The following is a 23,056-nucleotide window of genomic DNA, read 5'->3' as shown; positions in this document are numbered from 1 at the left end:
CAGAGCCTTGTCCCTTCTTAAGGGAATTCAGTGGGTGTTTCAATTGAAAGATTTTGGCTCTACCCAGTTTTCTGCTTATATTCACAAACAATGCTAACTCAATCGCTTTCAATCTCAAGTGTACATGACTAAGTAGTAATTTCCTGCATTTGTGACATACCATGACCCTCCTTGATGCTGCTAAAGTTTGTGACTTCACAGAAAAGCACTGGCAAGTTGATAGCAAATGACCCTTGGTAAGTTGTTCTGCAATTGCTTGACTTTGCTCTGCAAGTTTATGCTCTCCTAGAACATGGACAGCATATCATTCTGTGCTGGATTCATTAAGAGAAAACGATCCTGTCTTTCAGTTAAAAAAAAAAAAAAAAAAAAAAAGAAAAGCTGTAACTGTTGAAGCAGCATGCACCTAATAAGCTACTTCTAAATCTGGCTCCATCATTTCAGTCTGTGGACTAGCAGAACAGAGCTTGCAGAATCGTTCTCAAGTAAGTATTGCTTTCTCTCATAACAACATGCTTGTTTTTTCATTTAAAATGTATAACAGGTAGTAAAGAAATCTTCAGCATTGAATTAGTGGTGCTGCAATATGACAACAGAATGCCTGCTTTAAACATGAATTAACATGCTCTGTTGTTTCATTTGGCAGACATTACTGTCTTAAAAAGGAAATATTTAATACATTAAGGTACAAGACAGCAAATTATATGGATGAAGCTTCCCAAAGCTGCAGTGCTAGAAAGCTAATGGAATGATTTATCATTGACTGTCATGATAGGTTTTTTTTTAAATGAGTTATGTATCTTTTATTTGTATAATACACATCATGAAATGTGTCTATTTGATCTCATCAGAACTGGAATATGTATTCTGGATGTGCTACTGGCCATTAAGTATGAATTTAATAAAATAATTTCTATCTTCAAGAAAGGAAATAGTCAGATAGTGGCATTAATATTATTAATAAAGCTAATATGCACACATTAAACCTATCTCAGGTTTGTATTAGATGCCGAAAGAAAATATTTGTAATGGATGACTTTGTAGAATTATACAAAGTATTAGTCAATCATTGTTAAACCCAACAGAGTATAGATGAAATAATTGTTTGTATGAGAAACAACATAAATGCATGCCATTTGCCAAAACAAACAACACATACTGTACATGCTTTCTGCAAGAATATTTAACCAGCTCTGATGAACATGTCTCTTTAATATAATGAAATGGGGTGGGACTATGGGAGTTGAAGGAAAAAAAATAGCAGTATTTTGCTTCATGTTTAAATAGCAACTGCTGTAGCAGAAAGGAATTAGGAACAGACAACCCACAGGGCTACCTTTATATCTGGGGTGCAAACACACACATATCCACATGCAAACAAACATATTTTTTCTCATTTAGTCCTAGCTGCTTAGCACCAATTCCCATGACATGCCACTCTAATTGTAAACATGCAGATTTGCAGCACTCAGCAAAACTATATTGTAGTTGTATCTGAGACATTGCAGCTCTGGTTTTAATATCCTGAAAACCTTTATCACAAACATGTCCTACACCTCCCAATAATATTATATATCATATTTTTTTTATGTAGGGAGAGATATGCTGCAAAAAATCAAATTGTTTAGTTGACTTCCACAGAAAACTACATAAATATTTTCCTCCTGCTCAAGTTATCCATCCCCCAACACCCCATGACAACAGAAGTCAAGAAATTACCATTTATTTCTCCCAGTTATTTTCAAATTATTCATAACAACAAATTTAAAAGCATACTGCCAAACCAACTCATTTATATGCAGGCAGGCCTTTTTAAGCAAACTTTTCCAGGACATATTGAAACATGGAACTAGAACAACCATTTCCTTATTTACTGTTTAATAGAAATAGAAAGTCTTTGGCAGATTATACATATGGAGAGATAAAGAATGAAAGCAGAGATAATAAAATTACTGTGTTACAGTTATGGTGAACAATAATATATACTTCCTTTTGCAAGCAACACTAAGCTTCCTAGGTCCAGCTCTGAACAGCCTAATAAATCAGAAGCCAATAAAGGAAATGTTTGGCCTGACATCCCACAGCCCTTCGCAAAATCTCAGGAAAACACAGGATAATTACAACAAGGCCAGTAAGTAGTAAAACTTACAGTACCATCCCCACAAGACTCAAGGAGACATCAGTGAGTACTGACACCACTAACAAGCTTTGATCATTTCCACAGCTATGACTATTCAGAAACAAGAAGAAGCAATCATTGGTAAATATTTCTGAGACAGACTAGGAGGGTGAGGAGGAGGAAGGGGGCTGCATTTGTGAGGCCTCCAAGGGGAAATGGTGACTTCATGATCAAGGAGATGGCATTGCCTAGATGAAAAGGCTCATCTTTCCTTATCATTTGTGATTTCCTAATCCTCCAAAAGAATGATCCTAATGAAACCCCACAAACTTAGTACAGGTCAATTGCTCTTATGAAAGTCAAAGGCCCCAGGGAGTTGACCCACTACAAAAAGCTGTGAATTTTTGTAACATGCTCTCGAACAACTCAGACTAACACAGAATTTACTAATTTGGGTAAACTTACTGGACAGGGGGAGAAAAAAAGATAATATCATAGCAACATCTTATTCCTTTGTGGTTTATGCTTTTGACAAAGACTTTCCTCCCAGTTTTAAACTTTCCTCTAACATTTAATTAGTAGAGTTACATATCCCTGCAGATGTAAAAAAAGATGACAAGAAAAATGCTGCTGTACTGAAAGACCTCTTCAATATTCCTGGAAATATCACTGGGATGGACTTTGGGTAGCCTTAATTCAGGTGGTATCACACCAAAGAGGGATGTTATATGGCTTCAGAGACAGCGAGGCCTTGCAGACTGTGGCATCCAGCATCAAACTAGGAATGGATTTAAGTAAAAGAAATTAAATTGGTATAGAAAATATAATTAATTTAAAAATAAAGCAGAATTCAGTGGGTGGTAAATATTTTCATTCCACCTGAAGAAAAAGGAAGTGTATTTTTATTCCAAGTCTGATTTTGTATGAGAAACTAATTCCATTCTTCCACTCACTTTTCCTCTCTACTGTCTTAAATTTTCTTACACCATTTCCTCCTCTTTTGCCTAATAATAATAATAATTAATAATAATAATAAAGGATATAGGGGCTGGGAAATAGGAAGAGAGAAAAGGGAGAGGAAAATGGTATATCTAATCTGGAAAGTCACTTTGACACTGCCAACCCACCTCAAAGAAGGACAGGTTTAAGAATAGACTCAAAGGATTTGACACTTTCCTAAAAAAACACACGTTCAAGGAGCAGTGGAAGAAACTAAGACTCCTCGTCTGTCTATTCTCAGAAGGATCAATTATTTTGCTGTCTTTTCACCAAGTGACTACAAAGTGAACTGGAAACACACAGTCAAATGCTAGTGTAATGCAGATGACCTACAGCTCTACCCATCCTACAGCACAGCTACAAAGAAGGTACAACACATGAAGAAGAGCTCATGGAGCAGTTGGCTAAAGCAGAAACTGAGCAAGAAAATGATGATGCTGGCAGAGGACAGAAAGCATTTTGCGGACTCATTCACAGTCAAGGTACGCAGCCATGGTTGGTCACTAAACACTACTCTGATAAAGAAATTGTTATTCACAGATGCTATTATCTTCCGTTAGCTAGGAAACTCCATGTCTCTTGGATGAGGACAACAATCTCTCAGGCAAGTGATATTACAAGCTTTTAGTGTTAAGTTCCAACACAGAGAAAATGGCATAGTGTATATGCTCTGAAGCTCGGCCTAACTAGACCACAAATCTGTTCCCTGTATTCTAGATCAGCTTCCATATCATTTTGTATTCCTCTCTTCAAAGCAGTCCATTGTCTGAACTGTGGATAAATAAGAGATCACTTAAAACCCTTGAAAAAAGATCACAGTCTGCAGCTTCACTTCTCTGACTTTTCTCATCAAGAGTAAAATTCCTCTTCATGGGAGAATGAAAGGGGAAAGGTCCCTTGGGAATTAAGGGTAACCAAATGTCATCTAATGCTGCAAGTGCTTGGTACATTTCTTTGAGTAGCTTTAAAAATATACACAGCAACATGTGTCCACAGTGTAATTTTCTACTGCTAGGGAGCAGACGACAGAACAGCCAACAGCTTACAACTTACACTAATTTGGCTGCTTGCACAGTAACAGTGTCGGTCTGACAGTATGATACTGAATGCAGTAAGGGCCTGTGTTGAATGGAAAGACTATTTTCTTCTGTTGGACTGCCATAAAAATAATTTTTAAATTGGTATATTAAAATATTTTGTGCTTACACTTTTCCTTAATTTTTAATTCATTTTTTAAAGCTATAAATATAACTTGCATGTTAAATGAGCGGCTGGCTCTAGTTTTACTGCAGCTGTAGCATTTGTCAGAGAACAGTGACTCTGTTTTCAGGTTGGTGTAGGATTTATGCTAAAAAACATCTCTCCTCTAATGCTCAACATTTCTCACAGGCCTAGCACCGCTTTGCCTAGTATAGAGCTATAAATTAAATGAATCAGATTTGTAACTGTTGGCAAGAAAGATGGCACAGCAATTTGTTGCATTGTGTTTGGTCACTGTAGTTGTAAGCAGGTAAATGTTTTCCTCATCATGGTGGAGAGGTAGATTAATTAGAATTTAGAGGAATTTAGATCCTTTAGATGTTTAGATTTACATTCAAGGTTGGATGCAGACACTGTCCACCATGCAGATTCATGCATAGAAGCATGAGTTTCTTAAATGTCTCTGGTCTGTGAGACACCACAGTACCTTTTCATGTCCTTTTCATGTCAATGTAACCTATCATTTGTTAAGATTCCAGACTGACTTAATGGTGGCAGCACTGGTCCAATTTTCTGTTTGTCATTACATGATACAGAGCTACCAACAATTGATAGAGAATGGAAAAACTCATTTTATGATTTTTATCTCATTCCATTAAAAGTCACTCATTAAAATAAAGGAACTGAACTTTCATTCTACTGGTCCTGAAGACAACTAGATTTTACAGAGTTAGAACAAAAGTCTGCTGGAATTTTCCTTATGACTGCAAGACTTTCAAGGGGAACCTACTGACGTATAATGACTAGAGGCAATGCTGCCTGTATGTCCTGTCCGTTAGAAATTATTTGTTCTATAAAGGAAAAAAAAAAAAGGTGACGATAATATTTAGTGAAATTGAATTTTTGCTATGTGACACCTGGCATCCTAGAAATAAACATTATTCCCATTAATTTGGAAATACGTTCTGAAGAATAACTAAATAAAACAATGTTCAGAAGACTTTAAGCCAACACTGTCTTGCTAAAGAAACTGGGCTAAACAACCTTGTATTAAAAGCAAATTAGTATTTGGCAACCATTACAGAAAAGAAAAAAAAAAAAAGGAAACCATCTGCTAAAAGAAACCCAGAGAGAAACATTCATATTATTTAAAGGGATAAAATTAATTGTAAAACAGAAAGGTCCCATAAAACACTTCAAAATGAGCTGCATTAAGTGCAAAGAGTATTGGATGATAAGATGCCATAAAATTTTTGTTAAAGGCAGGAGGGAAGAGTATATCTGAACAAGAATGGGCACTGGAAGAGTTGGGATAAAGCTATTTTGAGAGCTGGCTGTATGCTGAAGGACTTACACATCTCTAGAGCAAACTGAGAACTTTGAAAGGAACTGCGATTCCTACCAGCTCTGGTGGGTTTGGCTCCGGTGCTCAGGCAGTATTTCTGAGCAGCTGAAAGGCTGACTGAGAACTAGATACAAAACCTCTTACAGGAAATACACTTCATTAGAGTGGAAAAACTCACCCTTCACTGCCGCAAGAACAGCACAGAGAACAGTATAAAAATCTTGGAGTCTACTCACTGACTACAAAAGTCTCTGGAACCAACCTTAACTGGAATTAAAATAAACCCCAATATTGTTTAAAATCAGACTTACACTTTTTTTTCATTAATAACCTAAAATTTTATTATGAATCTCAAAATGTGGAAAACTTGTTTAATTTTTTAATGTAAATAATGTGCTGAATATATTATCATTAATGTACCAAAAGGCATAATTTTTGTTATACAAAAACTTTGCACACTTCTTTAGTACTAGAACTGTTGAATGTTGTCTGCTTTGACCCAAAAATGATCACATCTTCCAGATCTTTACACAAAGAAACTTCCAGTTGTCATAACAACCTACTGCAGCAAATACAAGATAGCTTGTATTTGCTCTCGATACTATTAGCAAAAAATATAATCTCCTGAATTTTAAAAACCAGGAATATTATTTAAAGGAAGTGGGGAATTAATTTTTTTTTTTTTTTAATTCTCACAAAACTCAGCTTTCAATTTGAAATCTTCAGACAGTGGTCTGTAAAGACATTACATTGCATCAAGGCATGTTTGCAGGTAACTGTTATGCTCCATTTTTGTACAAAATATGCAGGTTTCTTATAATGGCTGTGTAAAATGACACTCAGAATATAAATAAGCCTAAACTAACCTTTAGAAAAATGTTCATGTGTTTTTCTATGTAACAAGTTTACTAGACAAGTCCCTCAATGCTTCAGCCTTGTCAAATGAAATACTGAATCATTATGAAAGTCCCATTTAAGATGTGATCTTAGAAATCATTCTGTTATAAATGTTTCAGATTCAGCAGACAATTTAACAGGAAAGGATCAGTATTGCTCTGTTTATATTTTTATATTAATACTAAAATAGAAAATCTTAGTCATTACACTGCACAAAGTTACAAACTGGATCCAGCTGAGTCCATACAAATGGTTCACTTACGAATTATCACTATGTGAGTCTTGATAGTACCTACAGATGTCACTTTGATCAGGGCCTCATTATAGAAGATTCTGTACCAATGCATAGAAAAAGATAGTCCTTTCCTAATTTTTAAGGACAGTTAATGGTGGCTACAGAAGAAAGCGCAGGTGTTCACCAAAGGTCAACTAACAAGGTAATGGCAGAGTTGCTAACAAAGGAAATCTTTACAGTGAAGTCTGTCACTTAAGTCAGACAGTTTTTCACCTGATTTGCACAGGTATACCATATTACCCCAAGAATTGTGCCCACCGTTTTTAAAATAGGATAAAATTAATGCATAAGTTTTTATCTTAAGATTATTTAATGTTTGTATGACAGTTTTAGAAGAACTTGGAAATCAAGCAAACATCCACCTAGCAGAGGCATTTTGTAGCAAGAAATAACAGAAGAATTTGAGCTCTCTGAAGGCATTTGTTCCAAGAGTACAGCCCAGACTACTGCAGCAATGCATTGCTATTCATGGACATACCTGCTTGCACTGGGAGGAGAATTCTCTTTATCAGCAATGTCTTCAAAAAGATTTAGATATATAAAGCAAAATAATTTTAACACTTTAAAAAGTCATTAACATATAGAAAATAAATCATTAATATCAAATCATTATAAAAACATTCAAAGTCTCAAACATCCAGATTCTTAAGCATAATTTGGTTTTAATACTCAGCTTCTCTATTTGTGCATGCGGCTAATGGAAATAGTTTCTGTGATTCAGGTAGTCTCTAGAGAATATTTTTGTGAATTTCTTTAAGACAGACCATTGAACAGTTATTGTTACTATAAACTTTGATAACATCTATTCCAATCAATATTTAGAGGGATTGATGTGAAAAGTTCTATATCATTCAGATAAGAAGACTTATTTGTCATTTTGCAGCTGTGGCTTAATATTTTTTCTGAATAATTTGATATGTCTATGTCACATGTCTAAAGTCATTAGGCAGAAATCATCTGAAGAGAAAAGCAGCAGTATAAGCAGTATAAAAAACCCACAAGTGTTATATACCTTACCTAGTTTATCTGTAACCTACAACCTGATAATTTTCCTATTTTTTTTTAAATTATTTTTGACTGATCTACAGATGACATATCTCAGAACAAATGGACTCATTCCTGACAATAGAAGAGAATTATATGAGCCATTTCTGTTGGCTGTACCACAGACTTCTGTCAGATTCAAACCTTAAAATTTGCACATATGCAATGGATAGCTGAATTTGTGCTTGTAGTTAACACAGCTTTGTTCATGCACAAATGAGCCCAATCCCTCATGAATAAAAAAAGCTCTTCTCCAAATATGTACAAGATATTACAGATTCTGGCTCAACAATGAGGCTTACTCTGTTTCTGAAACAGACATATTAATAAAGTACATTAAAATTGCAGAACTCACACTTTGCCAAGCTCTAATGGATCCTGGAAGGCAAAAGACCTGAGATGCATTAGCACAGACCATGCCTCTTTGGGGAATCCTGTTTGCTTCAATGAGTAACCATAACTTTGCAGAAGTCTGTATTAGGACATACAGAAAAAGCCCTAAATCCTGGCTTTACAGGAAAAGAGTAGTGCTGTATTGTTCCCCGACTGCATTGAAAAGGTCATGAAAATCTTTGTGTTGACAATAGAAAGGATTTGCTAGCCCTTTAAACTATTACCATTCACATTCAAGTGAGAGAGGAATAAATTCATCTAAAACAACAGAGTGTGAACAGGATTTATGCATTTTAAGCCACATTGTCTCTGTGATCAGGATAATGTTTGTAACATGCAATGGAATGGCACAGTCCCATAGAAAATATGGAAGCATGTCAGAAAGTAATTCCAGTAAAAGCAATTGATTTCTGATGTGTTAAAAGGATCTTCCTGTCCCCCTGTTATTTGCAAAATTAATACACTTACTATGTTAATTTGAGAGATTTGCAACACTTCAGCAGCTTTTATGAACTATGGTTTAAATGAGTCCTGGAATTACCAACGTGGAGACAATAAATTCTGTGCAGTGGGCAAAGTGACTTGTAATGAGGGACCTAAATATAATGTCGGTTTCAAAAGTTCATGAAACTACATTTCAACCCTAAGCTGCCACTGATCTGCCAGCCATGTATGATACTTTTAAATGTGCTCTTCACTGAATTTTTTCCCCTTCCTTGCCACCTTTTCATACTCCTCAACCCCTTCCAGGGATCCTTCTCATGTCACCCTGCCCCAGTGTTTAAGGGAGGTCACTCAGGTTTCTGTTTGTGATTCGCTTCTCTTTTCTTTCTCCACCTGCTGCATTTCATCAGTCAGAAAGCCATGATGGTGGCAGTGACAGTGATGTAAGCAGAGTCTGATTCCCACCAGACAAAAAGGGTTGCTTTCATCCTTATGCTAAAGTAAGGAGATGCAAAACAACCCTTTTGAGTTTATCAGTCAGTTCATTCTCTGGTCAGTTCCTGTGGCAGCACATCATCAGGACACTCCAAACCTCCACACTGATTATAAAGTCAGACTATAGCCCTTAATCTCACTTAAACTAGCCTTCAGGTTCTTGCATATACAAAGCAAAAATAGAAATTCTGCACTTCACAGTTCAGACTTGCCTGTCTATAAAAACAATAAAGCATGAGAAGAGCTTCACATACAAGAATCCATCATTACTACTCCAGACTCATTTACAATGCTACAATATTGTACATCCCTTTGAATTCAAACCTTTAAAAATTATTTTAGAATGAAAATTATGACAAGAACAAGCAGGTAGAAAGTGAGAATCACATTCTCTTTTTGACTTTCTGGGTCTAGCAGACCTGTCACTTAGCTTTCTAATAGAATAATGAACACTAGTAGCATTAGGACAATACAGCATGACCTTCTTTACTATCGGATTTTAAAAAGCCCTGAAACAGAACCACCCCATACTTTACTTAGTGAGAATTGATCTACATCATGGTAGTTCAGTTTCCAGTTCAACAGACAGGAATATATCATACGCTGCTTTGGATCAATGAAAGCTCATGTTCATCCACTAAGCACTCAATACCCTGGAAAATTTGCATGTCCTATAGATTCTGTTCATTAGTATGGCTAATTAAAATGATGAGAATGTGCTATTTATGAAACATATGCATAATTTGGGATGATATGGGGTAAAATGTGGTGGCCACACAGTTATGCCTTTCAAAGTTGTGCCTGTTGTCTTACAAGACAGAGAAGGATTTATGGGAATGCTACTTTCACTGATGCCAGCTGACATACAGACACAAAAATAAATGGAGTCACTGTCAAAGGGCTCCATTTCCCCTGTTAAGCCAGAGGGTGCTGTGACTGGAAGATCAGCCTAACAAGTGGGGGTTGGCAGGGTGACTGAAGAAAGAGCATGCAGTGCATCCACCACTGCATGTGTACCAGAAGTAGGAACTGATGTGGAGAGGAAACTCTCTGGAGATTTGACAATGAACAGTTACTCAAAACTCTGCAGCTCCAGTGAGGACAGCTTTGAGTTACAGAGTAGTGCAAGGTCAGAAGCTAAAAGCTTTGTTAAAAGCAAAAATAAGGATGAAGGCTATCGACCCCATCGATCAAAGCACTGTCAGAAAGGGGGTGAAAAAATCCACAGACTGGAACACTCTTCTCTATATCCAGCAGAAGTGGGAAACACAAGCCAAAAGCTCCAGAGGCAGAAGACAGCTCACGAGAAAAGCAGTTCCTCTGCATCTGATTTGAGCTTGGTGAGTCAAGGATCATCAAGTTCATTGTCTGTTGTGGAAGAAAAAATAGAGGCTAAACTCAAATTCTCTCAATTTATTAATGAAGTTACTTTCAGAGTGCTTGATCCCACAAGCCTGAGGGCATACCGATCTGCTAAACTGAAAAATATCTTTCCATCCAGTGCGAGAAGCCTAGATGATTTGCATATTAAGAGCAAGTCTCCTGAAAGCTGGAAAGAGAACATTCTAGATGGGAAAACCCATGAAGAAGTAGACTTAGAGAGTCTAAGAAGTGACAACATTGTGGCTGGAGCAAGAATATGCAAATTAGAGAAATCCTTGTCCCTGGATACAAGTCCCTCTCTCAGGTCACTTGATAATGGTGCCTCATGCAGAACAAGATCTGGCTTGCCTGTACAAATTATGATTTCTCAAAGCAAAGAAACACCAGCCACAAAATCTGCATCTCTGCCTAGAAGTACAAGCATGGTGAGCTCTCTCTCAATCATGTCTTTGGGTGGTATGTGACAAGTACTTGTGCATTAACATGACTATTTGAGAAGTGTTTCTGTCTTCCTGGGTGGGCTCTTACTGTGTACAGAAACTTTTCTCCTGAGTGGAACAAACATGGAGGGTTTATTTTAAGTAGCTGAAGAAACCAGCTCTAGGAGGTGTGGGAGGAAGGAAAGACAGGATACAACTCCCTAGTCCTTTTAGTTTGGTGTCGTAAAGGAAGCCTTTATGAGATCAAACAAGAACAGTATTCCTGCACTGCAATAAAGAACACATATATACAACCAGATCAGCTCTATATGAGCAGTCAAAACACCCTCAGGAAAGGGCGGAGAGTACTGTGGTAGACTACTCAGGTAGTCAAGCTCACTAGCTTAGAACTTGCTGAGGTATCTCTATGCTAAACAGGCATGTTCAGTTAGTGTGTTTAAGTACTAGAGAGAGCTCTGACATCCTGAAAATGTTGCTAAGGTTTGTGTCTGGAGTTAACACATCTAGATTGATAATTTCTTTCCAGAGTTCTCTGAAAAACACCTTAAGAACTGAAAAAGAACTGAAAAAGAAAGGAAAAAAGGCTGAATCTTTCTTCTATTGTCTTCTCAAAAATATTTATGCTTTTAATTTTTTCTTATGAGATTCTCTGGTTGAGGAAGAGGTATTTATGCTTATGGAGGAGGGCAAAGGGAAATTATTGTTCTTTGTTTGCATGGCACTGTCAGAAATCCTGAGCTGCCAAACCTTCAACTGATACATTATGCTATCACGTCTCCAGAGAGGTAGCTGTAATCCTGCTAAAACAATAAAGGTCCAGGAACTGTTACTTAAGACTATACACATGTACACAGATGTTGCTAAAATGGGAGCTGCTACAGCTGCATTATTCTTTAAAAAGACTGTTCAAATTTAAAAACAAAGAAGCAAAAGGTTATCTGTTTTCACAGAGGACTGTAGCAAGTGGGAGAACATCCCAGTCTTAAGAATTTCATGCAATCTTCAGCAACCCAAGATTAGGATTTTATAGGATGTCCTTGGATGTTTTAATTATCACCTATCAAAGATGACCAGAGGGAGAAGATAAAAGGTGAAAGATAATGAAACACAGAAAGAATTTGAACACTGTGTCATGTCACAGCTCCGCAATGGGACCTGTCCTGCAAAGGGGTGAGGAGGCTCCAGTCTGAGCTCATGAAAGGATATGCTTTTTTCACATTTCAATTAGCAATCTGTCAGAGCATCTTTTCCAGTGGACTTGCTCATACTGTTCAGATTGGAACATCCAACAGATCGAGTACTAACTGACTAAGCACTCCCGAGTGCTCTGTAATTCCACTCAGTTAATGTAGGCATCAGTCTACTCCAATTTAAGCATCAGCCTGCTCTAAATCTAGTAATTTAAATTAAACACAGTCGTTACCAAGCATTTTACCTCAACAAACAATGCCTCAGACTGCAGAGTTCAACATGAGAACAGAAAGGAGTAGTAGGGCAAAAAACAAAAGCAAAACATGTTCAGCCACATCTACATCTATTCATGTCTCTTACATGCAAAAACTTTGACTTTGATGCAATTTATTTAGTGCAAGTCCTCACCTGAAACATGCCTAGTAAGAAGCAAAAGGATAACTGTACAGTCTTGGGTGCCATTATTGTAAAGATATTTTAAAAGTACTTGGTTATGTAATGTTCATTTGAATACGCATATAGAACATTCCCTAAAACTGTTTCATGTTTTAGTTGCCAAGTAATTATTCATATGCAGAAGATAATCTTTGAAAGAAATAAATGGATCTGGTTACATTGAGTTAAATATAAAAACAGGATAGCAGAGATATAACAACACACATCCTGAAGAACATGAAAGAACATGCTTGAAAGTTTGAGATTAAGAAAGCTGCACCTAATTAAAAAAAAAAAAAAAAAAAAGTGACTTAGAAGAGGAATGCTGTGATATTGCCTCCTGTCTGTTTTATTTTCTAAAGAACGCTGAGGTGTCCACACTGTGTGCACTACATTTGATGTGTCTATATTGGATCCAGACCCACTAAAGCGATTTTCAACTTTCAGACTTCTGAGAACTGGTCAAAATGTTCAGGGACATTTCTGCAGCAAGTATTTATCAGTTTGCAAACTGCCAATGAAATGAAATCTCACAAAGAAACCACCTTCACTGTGGTGATCTATGCAGAGGAATTTTCAGACAGCTAGCAGGATCAAAATGGATGCTCCATTTAGCAACTAAAGTTAAAAGGGAATTCTAATAGGTAGAAAGTAATTACAAAATAAGATGACATGACATTGCTATGGTCTAAATATTTTAGTAACCTGGCCAGCAGGTTGAAACTATTTCTCATTTCTACGTTTTGATCTAAATTTGGACTCACTGGATAAATAAGTAGAAAAGCAAAATGATTTAACTAGATGAAAGCAAGCCTCCAAATCCACACCAATGTAGAGGAGAGTGCACAACTCAATACTACATCATACTTCCAGGTTGAAATGAAATGACCAGTTCAGTAGGCTGAAAAATGCAGGAAAAATCTGAAAAGGGTTTTACACATTGCAAGGTTTCTCAAAACTGGGAAGACATGCTTGTCAGAGTCTGTCAAGGGAGAGATCAACACAGAGAGAAACATGTATGGGTCCAAACATGTATTTTCCTCAGATCCAGGGTATGTTTCAAAGAAAGACAGGCATGAGAGAAGACTGGTCTATGTCTTTTAATACACATTTTATCTTAAATACATTTGTTCCAAGGAAGCAATGCCTTCAGGAAAGCTTTGGATACCACTGCTACTGTTCCAGAAGGAAACTATAGGTAAAAACTTAGTTCTTAAAGTAAGCCTGCAGCATCTTGAGATTTCAATCAACCTGAATATTGCATTTCAGTTAACTTTAGTCATACATGAATGAGGATCAACTTTCCAACTAGATCTCATCTTTATGTATCTACTTTTGCCTGAATAAGGGACCATATAATACAATATTAGACACTGATTTTTCCTGATCACAGGAAAGCAGTCTTGTTTGTTTCTTAGAAGATCTGTATCTTTCCATCTTATGAGCAACTATCAGTAGTACACATTCTGTGTGCACAAGGTCTTAGAAACATTTAATTATTGACTTCATCGTTGCAACTATATACATACATATCCTAAGGAATTGTGCACTTGTCACCTAAGGCCATGACATTATCTCACCACACAAAATAAGCAAGGTCAAGGCTGATCAATACAAATGACTTACTAAGATGCAATATCCCCTCTGAGTTGCTGGAAATACAGTGTTCCAATTTGGTGCAGAGGATGTCTTGAAAAACAAGCTTGGGTTGGGATAATGGCACTTCTGCAAAACAGTTTGGAAGTTAAGACTTCAGATGCTATAAAATATGTCTGAATCAGGCAGATGGTGAGAGGGCAGAAACATGGCCTTGCTTCATAGGAACTAACTATGCTTATGAAGCCATGTCTGAGAATAATTTAGCCATATCCGTGCAAAGCTGCACCAATGAAGGTAGGGCCAACACTTACCTGGACAGCACCATTGCATGAACGCAGACTCTCTGAACCCAGAGTAATATGTCTGCATGGCAACACACTGGGTGGAGTTCTCAGTTTGTTTTGGCATCAGCTTCAGGGTTTCTTCTATACTGCAGCTACCAAGCTACTGCATCCCTGCTTGTCTCACACCTCCGTCTGTCCTTCATCTCTCAAATGAATTGCACTAGTTTCATCACCCAGATCAGGTTGATGCTACAGCCACCTGTAAGGACAAGGCACCTGGAAAGCCACTGATGCAATCAGGCTGCCTCCTCTGTGATTTAGTCTAAAGGGCCAAACTTTGGCTTCATATAAGCAATTCAATTCCCTTCTGTAGCCTTAGCAAAACTATCTGAAAACAAAGCATTCATTCTCACTCTGATTTCAATCAATGTATGTGCTAAAGTATTTAATTTCTAAGTCCCTCGAGATGGAAGGGGACAAATGCCTGTTACAAAGGCTTGCATTCTTATGAAATGCAGATGAGTGAAGCACAAGCTAGAATAACACCCTTTTCATTCCTCTCACGATAAGTTAACATTACAGTAATTGTAAAGAAGAAATATGACCAGTGTAGACATTTATATAGGATATTGAGAAGATTCAAATTGTGATGATATATACATCTAATCCAAGTAGGCTCTTTAATGCTTAAGGAACCCTATAGGTAGCCTACTGAAGTGAAGTGTCATAGACGTTAACACAAACAAGGAAACTGATACTCATTTCTGCTCTTTCTACTATCTCTTATGCATGAAGATTCCTGCTGTTCATTACAGGTTCTCCTGCAAAAAGAATGCCTTATCATGTGGATGGCTCTCTGAAGGTGCAGAAGCATCTTTAGAAATGATAGCCTTACACACCTGAACTTCCCAGGCATGAAGGAACCTGAGGTAGAGTAAGAGTGTCCTGCAAAGGCTCTGGTAGGATGCCTTAGCAGTAGAAAATGCAACTAATCTACCATTTCTAAAAAAACTCAGTTTCTGGGGCACCTGAGTTCTAACAGAATCTCACTGAAACAGCAGACAAAATGGTGATTTTTGTTGCTCTAGGCCAAAGCTCTTTTATATAAGAAGGCTTTCATTCCTCTTTCAGCCTTTCCAGCTTGCTACCATGCTGTAAAAAAGGAAATTGCTTTGTTCTTGGACGAATACCAAATCTTTCATTTCCATTTACAGTACAGTGATGTTTACAAGTAAGATTTGGGTTCAAATACATTGTAATGGAAAGTATCTATTATTTCACTGACTCATGCATGCAATATGCTAAAAGAGAAATAGTAAGAGGTGGCACCAGAAATGCAGAGAGATGAAGTGATTTGCCCAGGTCAGTGATCAAGCCAGCAGCAGAACACAGGCCTGAAAAGACTTCCAGTGTCTTATTTTCTGGTGTGTTCCTACTCTTTCATGCAGGCAGGACAATGTAGAACTACCCACAACAGCAGAAATAATGAAGTGCTGATCCACAGCTCTGGTAACTCAAGGTTACCAGAGGAAGGTAGGAAAGAGAACTATATCAGATGCTTCAATTCTTTAGCACATGACATGCACATGACAGATCATATTATTAAGGCCTCATATGAGTCTCATATGGCAATGGAAAATACCACATGGCCACCCTTTCTGGCATGTTGGCCTCTCTCTTGCCATGCTATCCTGCATGACACTGCTTTAGATATTTGCTCCCCTCTGCCTTGAAAATTAGAGGTGGCCATCAGGCTGTCAGTAGACTGACAATGTTTTGTCAAAATAGATATTAAAACACATGGCTTAGTTCCTTTGCCAAACACTTGATTGAGAGATGATATTGGTCACTTCTTTTCACCATTCAGAGACATCAGACAAATACAACAATTTTCAGACTTACTATCTTTAAACTCATTATCATACAAAGTGAGCATAGCCACTGGGCTGCTAGCAATATAAAACGTAACAACTTCATTATTTTCTCTTCGTCTGCAGATCCCTGAAAACAGTCTCTGTGTCTAGTAATACTGTATAAGAATCACAGCTCAAACAATTGAATTTGAGTGTGGAAAGCCGAGTACCACATCTTTAGTCAATTGAAGCTGCAGTTCCTCAGTACTTCAAAGGATTCCTATCGCATCATTATAAACTCTCTCCTTCTGATACACACACTGACTGTTTTGCTAATTCTATGCACCACTATTATGAAATTGTCACTCCGGGTGCAGTAGTAATGAGTAGCATTGCAAATGTACGCAGATGTGCACATTTGGAGCTTCCAGGCTAGGAAAATTAACTTTGTAACACCTCATAGGTGTTAGGCAGCCAAATACTCTAAGCTATAAAATCTGATGGCCAAAAGAAATGGTAATGCTTTCAGACATCACTCCATCTGAAATCAAAGAAAAACCTCATTTTCCACTGATCAAGCTGCCTGAAATATCTCCTCAATCTCTGAGAGGACTTAGCCATGTTAGGTTTGAAGCATGTAGTAGTATTAGTCGTACCAGCAGCAGCCAAACTGGGGAAGATGGAACTCATCAAAGCCTAACAGTAAAAGTATTTACCCAGCTTCATAGGTTAAATATAGAGTGATGGATTCTCTCCTTCATTTTGTTTGTGACATTTATGGTACAGTCACAAGAAATGGAAAGCCAAGAAGGCCATGTGTGATTTAATCTATAGTTAACACCTCTTGTCCCAATATTGTGGTACTGACTCCTTTTTCCACTGTTGGAGTGCAGCAGCCATGTACTGCAGGAGAGATCAGCATAATGTTTTTAGAGCAGCAGATGTGACATCGTTTTACAAGCAACAGTATGAGCAGATGGTGTTTAGAGAGTTCTCCTTGCCTGCTCTAAAACACCTCCGTTGGGTCACTAATGGATCCTTCGTCTAGTCGAACACAGTGCATAAAGCTACAACGTTCCCAAGATGACGCATATGGTCATTTACAGCTTCTCAGCTCATCAAATACAAATTAGATCAAAATCTTCTTTACAGAGCATAGACATCTATAAGCCAGTACTCAAAAGATTAAGCTATTTATTCAAGACAGCATAAAATAAAGACAGTCTGAACTGCTTGACAATAAAAGAATGTGTTTTCAATGAAATTAAGTATCTTACCATAAAGCCTGCAATTTTTGAAGTTAAGGTTTGTACTTGGGTTGTCCTCACTCCCTGCCCCCTCCCCAGATTTTTAGAGAAGGGGAGCAGCAAGTGAGTCAGGAAGGAGATGTTTGGATAAAGGAACAGATGTTATTATAATGGTGAATTTCTGCACGTGATTCAGGGCTCCAAACAGAACACAAAACCATTTTCCAGTCAAATCTACTATTTGCCTTCAGAGGGGTAGCTACTCAGCCAGAGCAAAATGCTGAGTGCATGCAGTTCACATTGATTTCGGTATCTCTTGGCACCAGCCACAGGAAAGCAACACTGGCAATCAAAAATGTTTAGTGTTCCTTTTCCAGTGATTTTTGTTAACATGACTTTTCCCCTTCCTTTGCATTTGAAAATCACTTCTCAATTACACTCTCTATCTTTGGGTGCCTTTAGAAAGAAATGGTACTTTCAGAGTAATGGAAGCTATAACAGGCTTATAACAATTACCATCAGCAGAGATGCCTGAAAACTGCGGAGCCAGACAAGGGAAGGCAAAAGAGCAAGAGGTAGAAAAGACCAATGGATCTTTCCCTCTGGCCCAGGTTTGGCCTAAAAGCCTTTCTGTGTAATTTATGACAAAAGGTTTTATAGGTGTTTCAACTCATTTTTCATTTCTTCCTTCAGCCAGCAGCTTGTGTTTGTCATGTTTACGAAATGGGGATTTTTGCCCTGCCACAGCATGGCTTTGGTATATCATAGAAACAGAAGACCTCAGCATGCAGTGACTCTCTCCCACAGATATATGCATGCAATAATTAACACAATCGTTTTGTCTGGTCAATGTACTGAAAATCTCTGAATTCTATCAAGCAAAGATTCAAGTGCAAGTCACTGCCCGGAGACAGAGGCTGCTCAGATTTATTTTTCACTTGTGAGTAGCTGATATTTTTGCCCCACTCACTCTCAGGTTTTCATCTCTATTAAAATTCTGCCCACTGACGTACTGCATGCAATTAATAGAAACATAGATATAACCTTGCTCCCCTCCCCGCCGTGCTCTAACATCTAACCTGAGCAAAATAAAAGTTCACTTCTTAATACGAACCTAGCACAGTATGCATTTTTGGGACAGAAAAGAGGGAATCAGTATTACATTACTCTGCCAAAGCTGCACTTGAAATACTCGGTTTTCTCTGTAGGCTTGGTGCTCCGTGGGTTTTAGTCTCACATCAAAAACTGTAGCATTAAAACTTTGAGACTGACAAATTTCAAGAGCAGAAACTTTTATGAGTTACAGGATGGATTCCAGGGTTTTATACTAAATGTGGGCCTCAGACATGAAGACTACCTGCCCCAACAACATGACTCATGTCTCAGAATATCAGGAACTGCCGGCTTTGACCTCAGGTCTGATAAGGAGAAGCAGGACCTCATTTGGGAAGCTGTTTCATACTTAAAATACATATTTTTTCATAAAGCTCAAAAAAATGGCATTTTCACATACTGGCTCCAGGCATTTGTTTCAATGACTTCGTCTATGCAAAAGGGGCTTAAATTTGACCTTCTCAAATGAAACTCTGCAGTGCCAGGAGTTTTAGATGACAGGAGAACACATCTTGTGGATAAGAAAGAAGCAGCAGATGCCATAAATCCTGGCTTTAAAACAGTCTTCCATGATATTCTCATAAGCAAGCCAGGAAAATATGGGGGAAAATATTAAAAGGTAGGTGCAAAACTGATTGGAAAATCTTATTGAGAGGGTAGTTCATAATATTCAGTTGTGACTGGGGTCTCAGGGGGACCAATACTATTTAGTATTAGCAAGCAGATGCATTTGTTTTGAGATACCATTGCTATCTATCTACAGAGAGTAAAGAAAACATGCAATTCTGCTCCTTTGTCTGATTTGGAAACTACAGTAGTGCATTTATACCTGTGTAATACCCTTGAGAGGATGCTTGTGAAATTTCCAAAATGCTGACTTTCCAAGAATAAGCAGACACTTTCCGAGTTTAAAGGAAACTTTCCCATTTCTGAAAATCAGCCTTGGTGGTAAAGCCTTCAAGTCTTTTTCTGTGTTGTAGAAAACTTATTCAGTACCCAGAACGGACAGAACTTGTTTAAACATCCTGCTGTGTCTCACATCCCTCAAATCACCACTGTATCTACAATTAAATTTGTTTCCTTTTTCACTACCAAAGCATATTCCAGAACTTACTCAGAGCTTAATGATGAAAAAACTCAAGTGAGCTGGAAACAACAGCATTGGAGTACCTATTGCTGAACAGCTAGCTTGTAGACTGTAGTCTGCAAAGCCTTCTGTTATGATACTGTTGGCCAACAGCTCTCAATTTCTGACAGTAAATTCAATACCTGCAAAGATAAACTAAAATTATTCAAATGCACATCTGTATCTGTTGAGCTTATGAGCTGTTTGCATTAATATTTGATGTTAGTTGGGCAAGAATGATCAGTGACAAGGCAGTCTCTGCCTCCTGCTCCCTGCTTGGATTGTGAGAGCACTTTAAACAAAAGAGAATGAGGAATAAATACTAGGCCTGTTCATACAGCAACACGTGTTCTCTTGAAAATAAAGAGATGTTTCCCCCAAAGAACAGCTATTCCCTAGATAACTGTAGTAACAAAAACCTGCTGTGCGAACACGGTTAAAATGAGCAGCTATTGAGGATTCAAAAACTGGTTTACAACCACTTATTTCTACAGCAGCCAGCCAGACCTTCGCACCGCTTGCTATGCTGCGCTGTGCTGCAAGCTCACAGAAAGTACCAGACACATCCTATTTCTGGAGACTCTAGGCTGAATCATAGTCTTGCAACAAGAAAACCAGGACTGCCTGTAAACCAGCAGGATGAAAGAAAACAGCAACAGCCGCTGGTGAACAGTCAGGGGCTGGAGGGCACCAGTAGGCCTTGATAGTCCTGACTACCTGAGGTGTCCCTCACTCACTCTGGCCACAGCCCAGGACCCCATGTCAGCACCCCAGGGCTGTCAGCCTCAGCCCCAGCGATGTCACAGCAGGGCCAGTCTCAGCTTCCCACAGCCCTGTCCTGCCTGGCCATGGGCCCACCAAGCCAGGCCCACCCAGAGGCCTGCAGCCCAGCCTGGCCCTGCACCCCTGGTGATGCCCCATGCCCAGGGCTGGGGCTGCCCCCAGTGCCCCCCGGTGCCCTGCTGCTGCCTGGGGCAGTAGGACAGGCCCTGGCTGCCAGGCCCTGCCCTGACGGACCCCAGGGGAGCCCTGTGGCTGCTGGGCCCCAAGGAGTCCCTGGTCCCACAATGGGGCACACAAACACAGTGTGGATGAAGGCAGTGTTGTGCCAGACACTTGTCTCCAGCTGCTCCAGCTGAGCCGATCCCCAAACAGCAGTAGAATATAAAATATTGCCCAGTACATGAGCGGTTATCACAAAGAGGAAGCAGAATCACCATACTGCAAAACCAAGTTACTCACTCACTCATAAGGAATTTACATGGAGTAACAAATTGGTAACAAAAAACTGCTAAAATTGTCTTCATGGGTGTCCATATTAAGCAGTAAAATGCAGAAAAGACTCTTCATTTGCCTTGGATATGTCCATCTTCTCCACTTTTCAGTATTTTGAGGTTTCCTCTTGCTTCTTTTTTTGATGTTGTAGTAAACCAAAATGGATGCTAAAGCAGTCAGCAAAGTTACATGAGGGAAGTGTACAGTCCATTACAATCAATGCAGTTAATTAAAAATACAATTAAAACAGAAACAGTAATGAGAATTGGAACACAATAAATAATTAAAACAAAATTAGCTTGGCTCTTCTGTTGAGCCAGTCCCCAGTTAAAAGTAAATGGCTTTTTACTTGATTGTTAGCTACAACAGCAGACCTTATGCAGCTCTAAGTTCTCCTTCCAGTGTCAGGGTATAAGCGCTTAAGCCCCCTTTTCCTGCCTCCCCCTTGCTCTACCCACCTGCAACCAGTCTGCCATTCAACTCTCAGTGTTGCAAAACTGGGAGCTGGAGTGAGGAGTTCCAAATACAGAGCAGGAAAGAAGCATATGGTGAGAGAAAATAACAAAAAGCCTGTTAATTATTCCAACGAAATATGAAACATTCTCCTACAGCAGGAGGGAAGCTGTTGGCAAAGTATTATTTATCTGTTTATTTATGTTGGAAATAGGCAGGGGCAGAAAGAAGTAAGACTGTTCCACTCACAAGCTACTAACAGCTTTTTCGTACCTTGCTCATAATCATTTTGGAGTTAGGAGCTAACATTGCAGGAAGCAACCTGGGAAGGAAAGAGACTTTGTTCTTCAAACAGCAGGCCTTTAGAACAAATGCTAGGTACTAACACAGCTAACTGCTTCATTTCAGAGCTCACGTCCGTAGGAATAATTTTTACAGGTTATTGTATCTCTGCCTGGTATTACCACAGCAGTGGTTACTGCTCTATAAATTGTGTGTTGACAGACGTGGTTGGTTTCCTGATTTTCTTGTATTCATTCACATCTTAAGTGTTCCTTCCTTCCTTGAAGGAAATACATCTCTCCCTTGTGTTGAGAAATGGTAGTGACAAAGAGCAGGGTGCTGAGAAGAAAGTTTCAGCTTTCACTTTCTCATTTCATAACCTCTCCAGCTCTTCGAGAAGGAAGAAACAAATGAACCCTTCTGGCTGAGTCACTATTTAATAACACAATAATTAGCTAAACTTCATGACAACTAGGGATTAAGTATTTTCCACTCTTATTGGACTTCTATCATCAGAAGAAAAACAACAGGTAGCTCTTCTAGTACCTCAGTTATTGTAGTACCACAGATCAATAGCTCAATTCTTGCATTTCTCAAAACTATGAAGCCTAATAGCTACAATAAATATTAGCATGTGTCCTCTAAGCTATAACGGAATTTTATGAAGGTGTATGTGCACTGCTGTAATATGTCAGGAAGAACTAGCTAACAAATGTCTTTTAAATCCTTACTGTTAAACAAGAATTGTTAACACTCAGCTGCTGCAGTGCTGAGTCTTTTGTGTACTAAATATTTTCCAGATAAGCACTGCTGCAAAACGTAGGTAAAATTAGACATAGATTTATAGGGTTTACCACTACATATGAGACCCTTCTATTAAATCTGGACAATAATGGATGCTCCTGAGACAGATAAAAGCTTTCCTGAGATGGTCAAAGCAAGGGAAGGCATAATACTGGCTTTTCATACAATTGCCTCCACTGGTTTATTGTGTAACTTTGGGTAAAGGCCTATTTTGCCACTGCCTCAGTTTCCCCATGTGTAACATAAGAATAACTCTTGAAGCTATCAGTTTGGTGTAGTGTTTCAAGATCCTCTCATATAATGGATGTGTTGCAAAAAACATACCTTAGAAAGTTGAAGG

General features: G+C 38.4%; 1 protein-coding gene across 2 annotated transcripts in view; it reads left to right on the top strand.

Annotated features, from left to right (window-relative positions):
- Positions 1-389: 389 nt before the first annotated feature.
- BEGAIN (brain enriched guanylate kinase associated) overlaps positions 390-23,056 on the top strand; it is a 165,643-nt gene continuing 142,976 nt past the window's right edge. The window contains exon 1 of one of the 2 annotated variants that reach the window (XM_074865243.1): positions 390-485. Coding sequence is in view for 1 of the 2 variants with exons in the window: in XM_074865240.1 (XP_074721341.1) it covers positions 10,974-11,039 (66 nt within the window). In the remaining variant the exon portion in view is untranslated. Of the gene's footprint in view, positions 486-10,918; positions 11,040-23,056 lie in introns of those variants that run through there. The other variant, XM_074865240.1, reaches the window with a different exon arrangement.

The sequence above is a fragment of the Strix uralensis genome, chromosome 4 (assembly GCF_047716275.1).
Source record: "Strix uralensis isolate ZFMK-TIS-50842 chromosome 4, bStrUra1, whole genome shotgun sequence".
NCBI lineage: Eukaryota > Metazoa > Chordata > Aves > Strigiformes > Strigidae > Strix > Strix uralensis.
The sequence above is the reverse complement of the archived record's forward strand: the minus strand, read 5'-3'. Positions and strand labels throughout refer to the sequence as shown.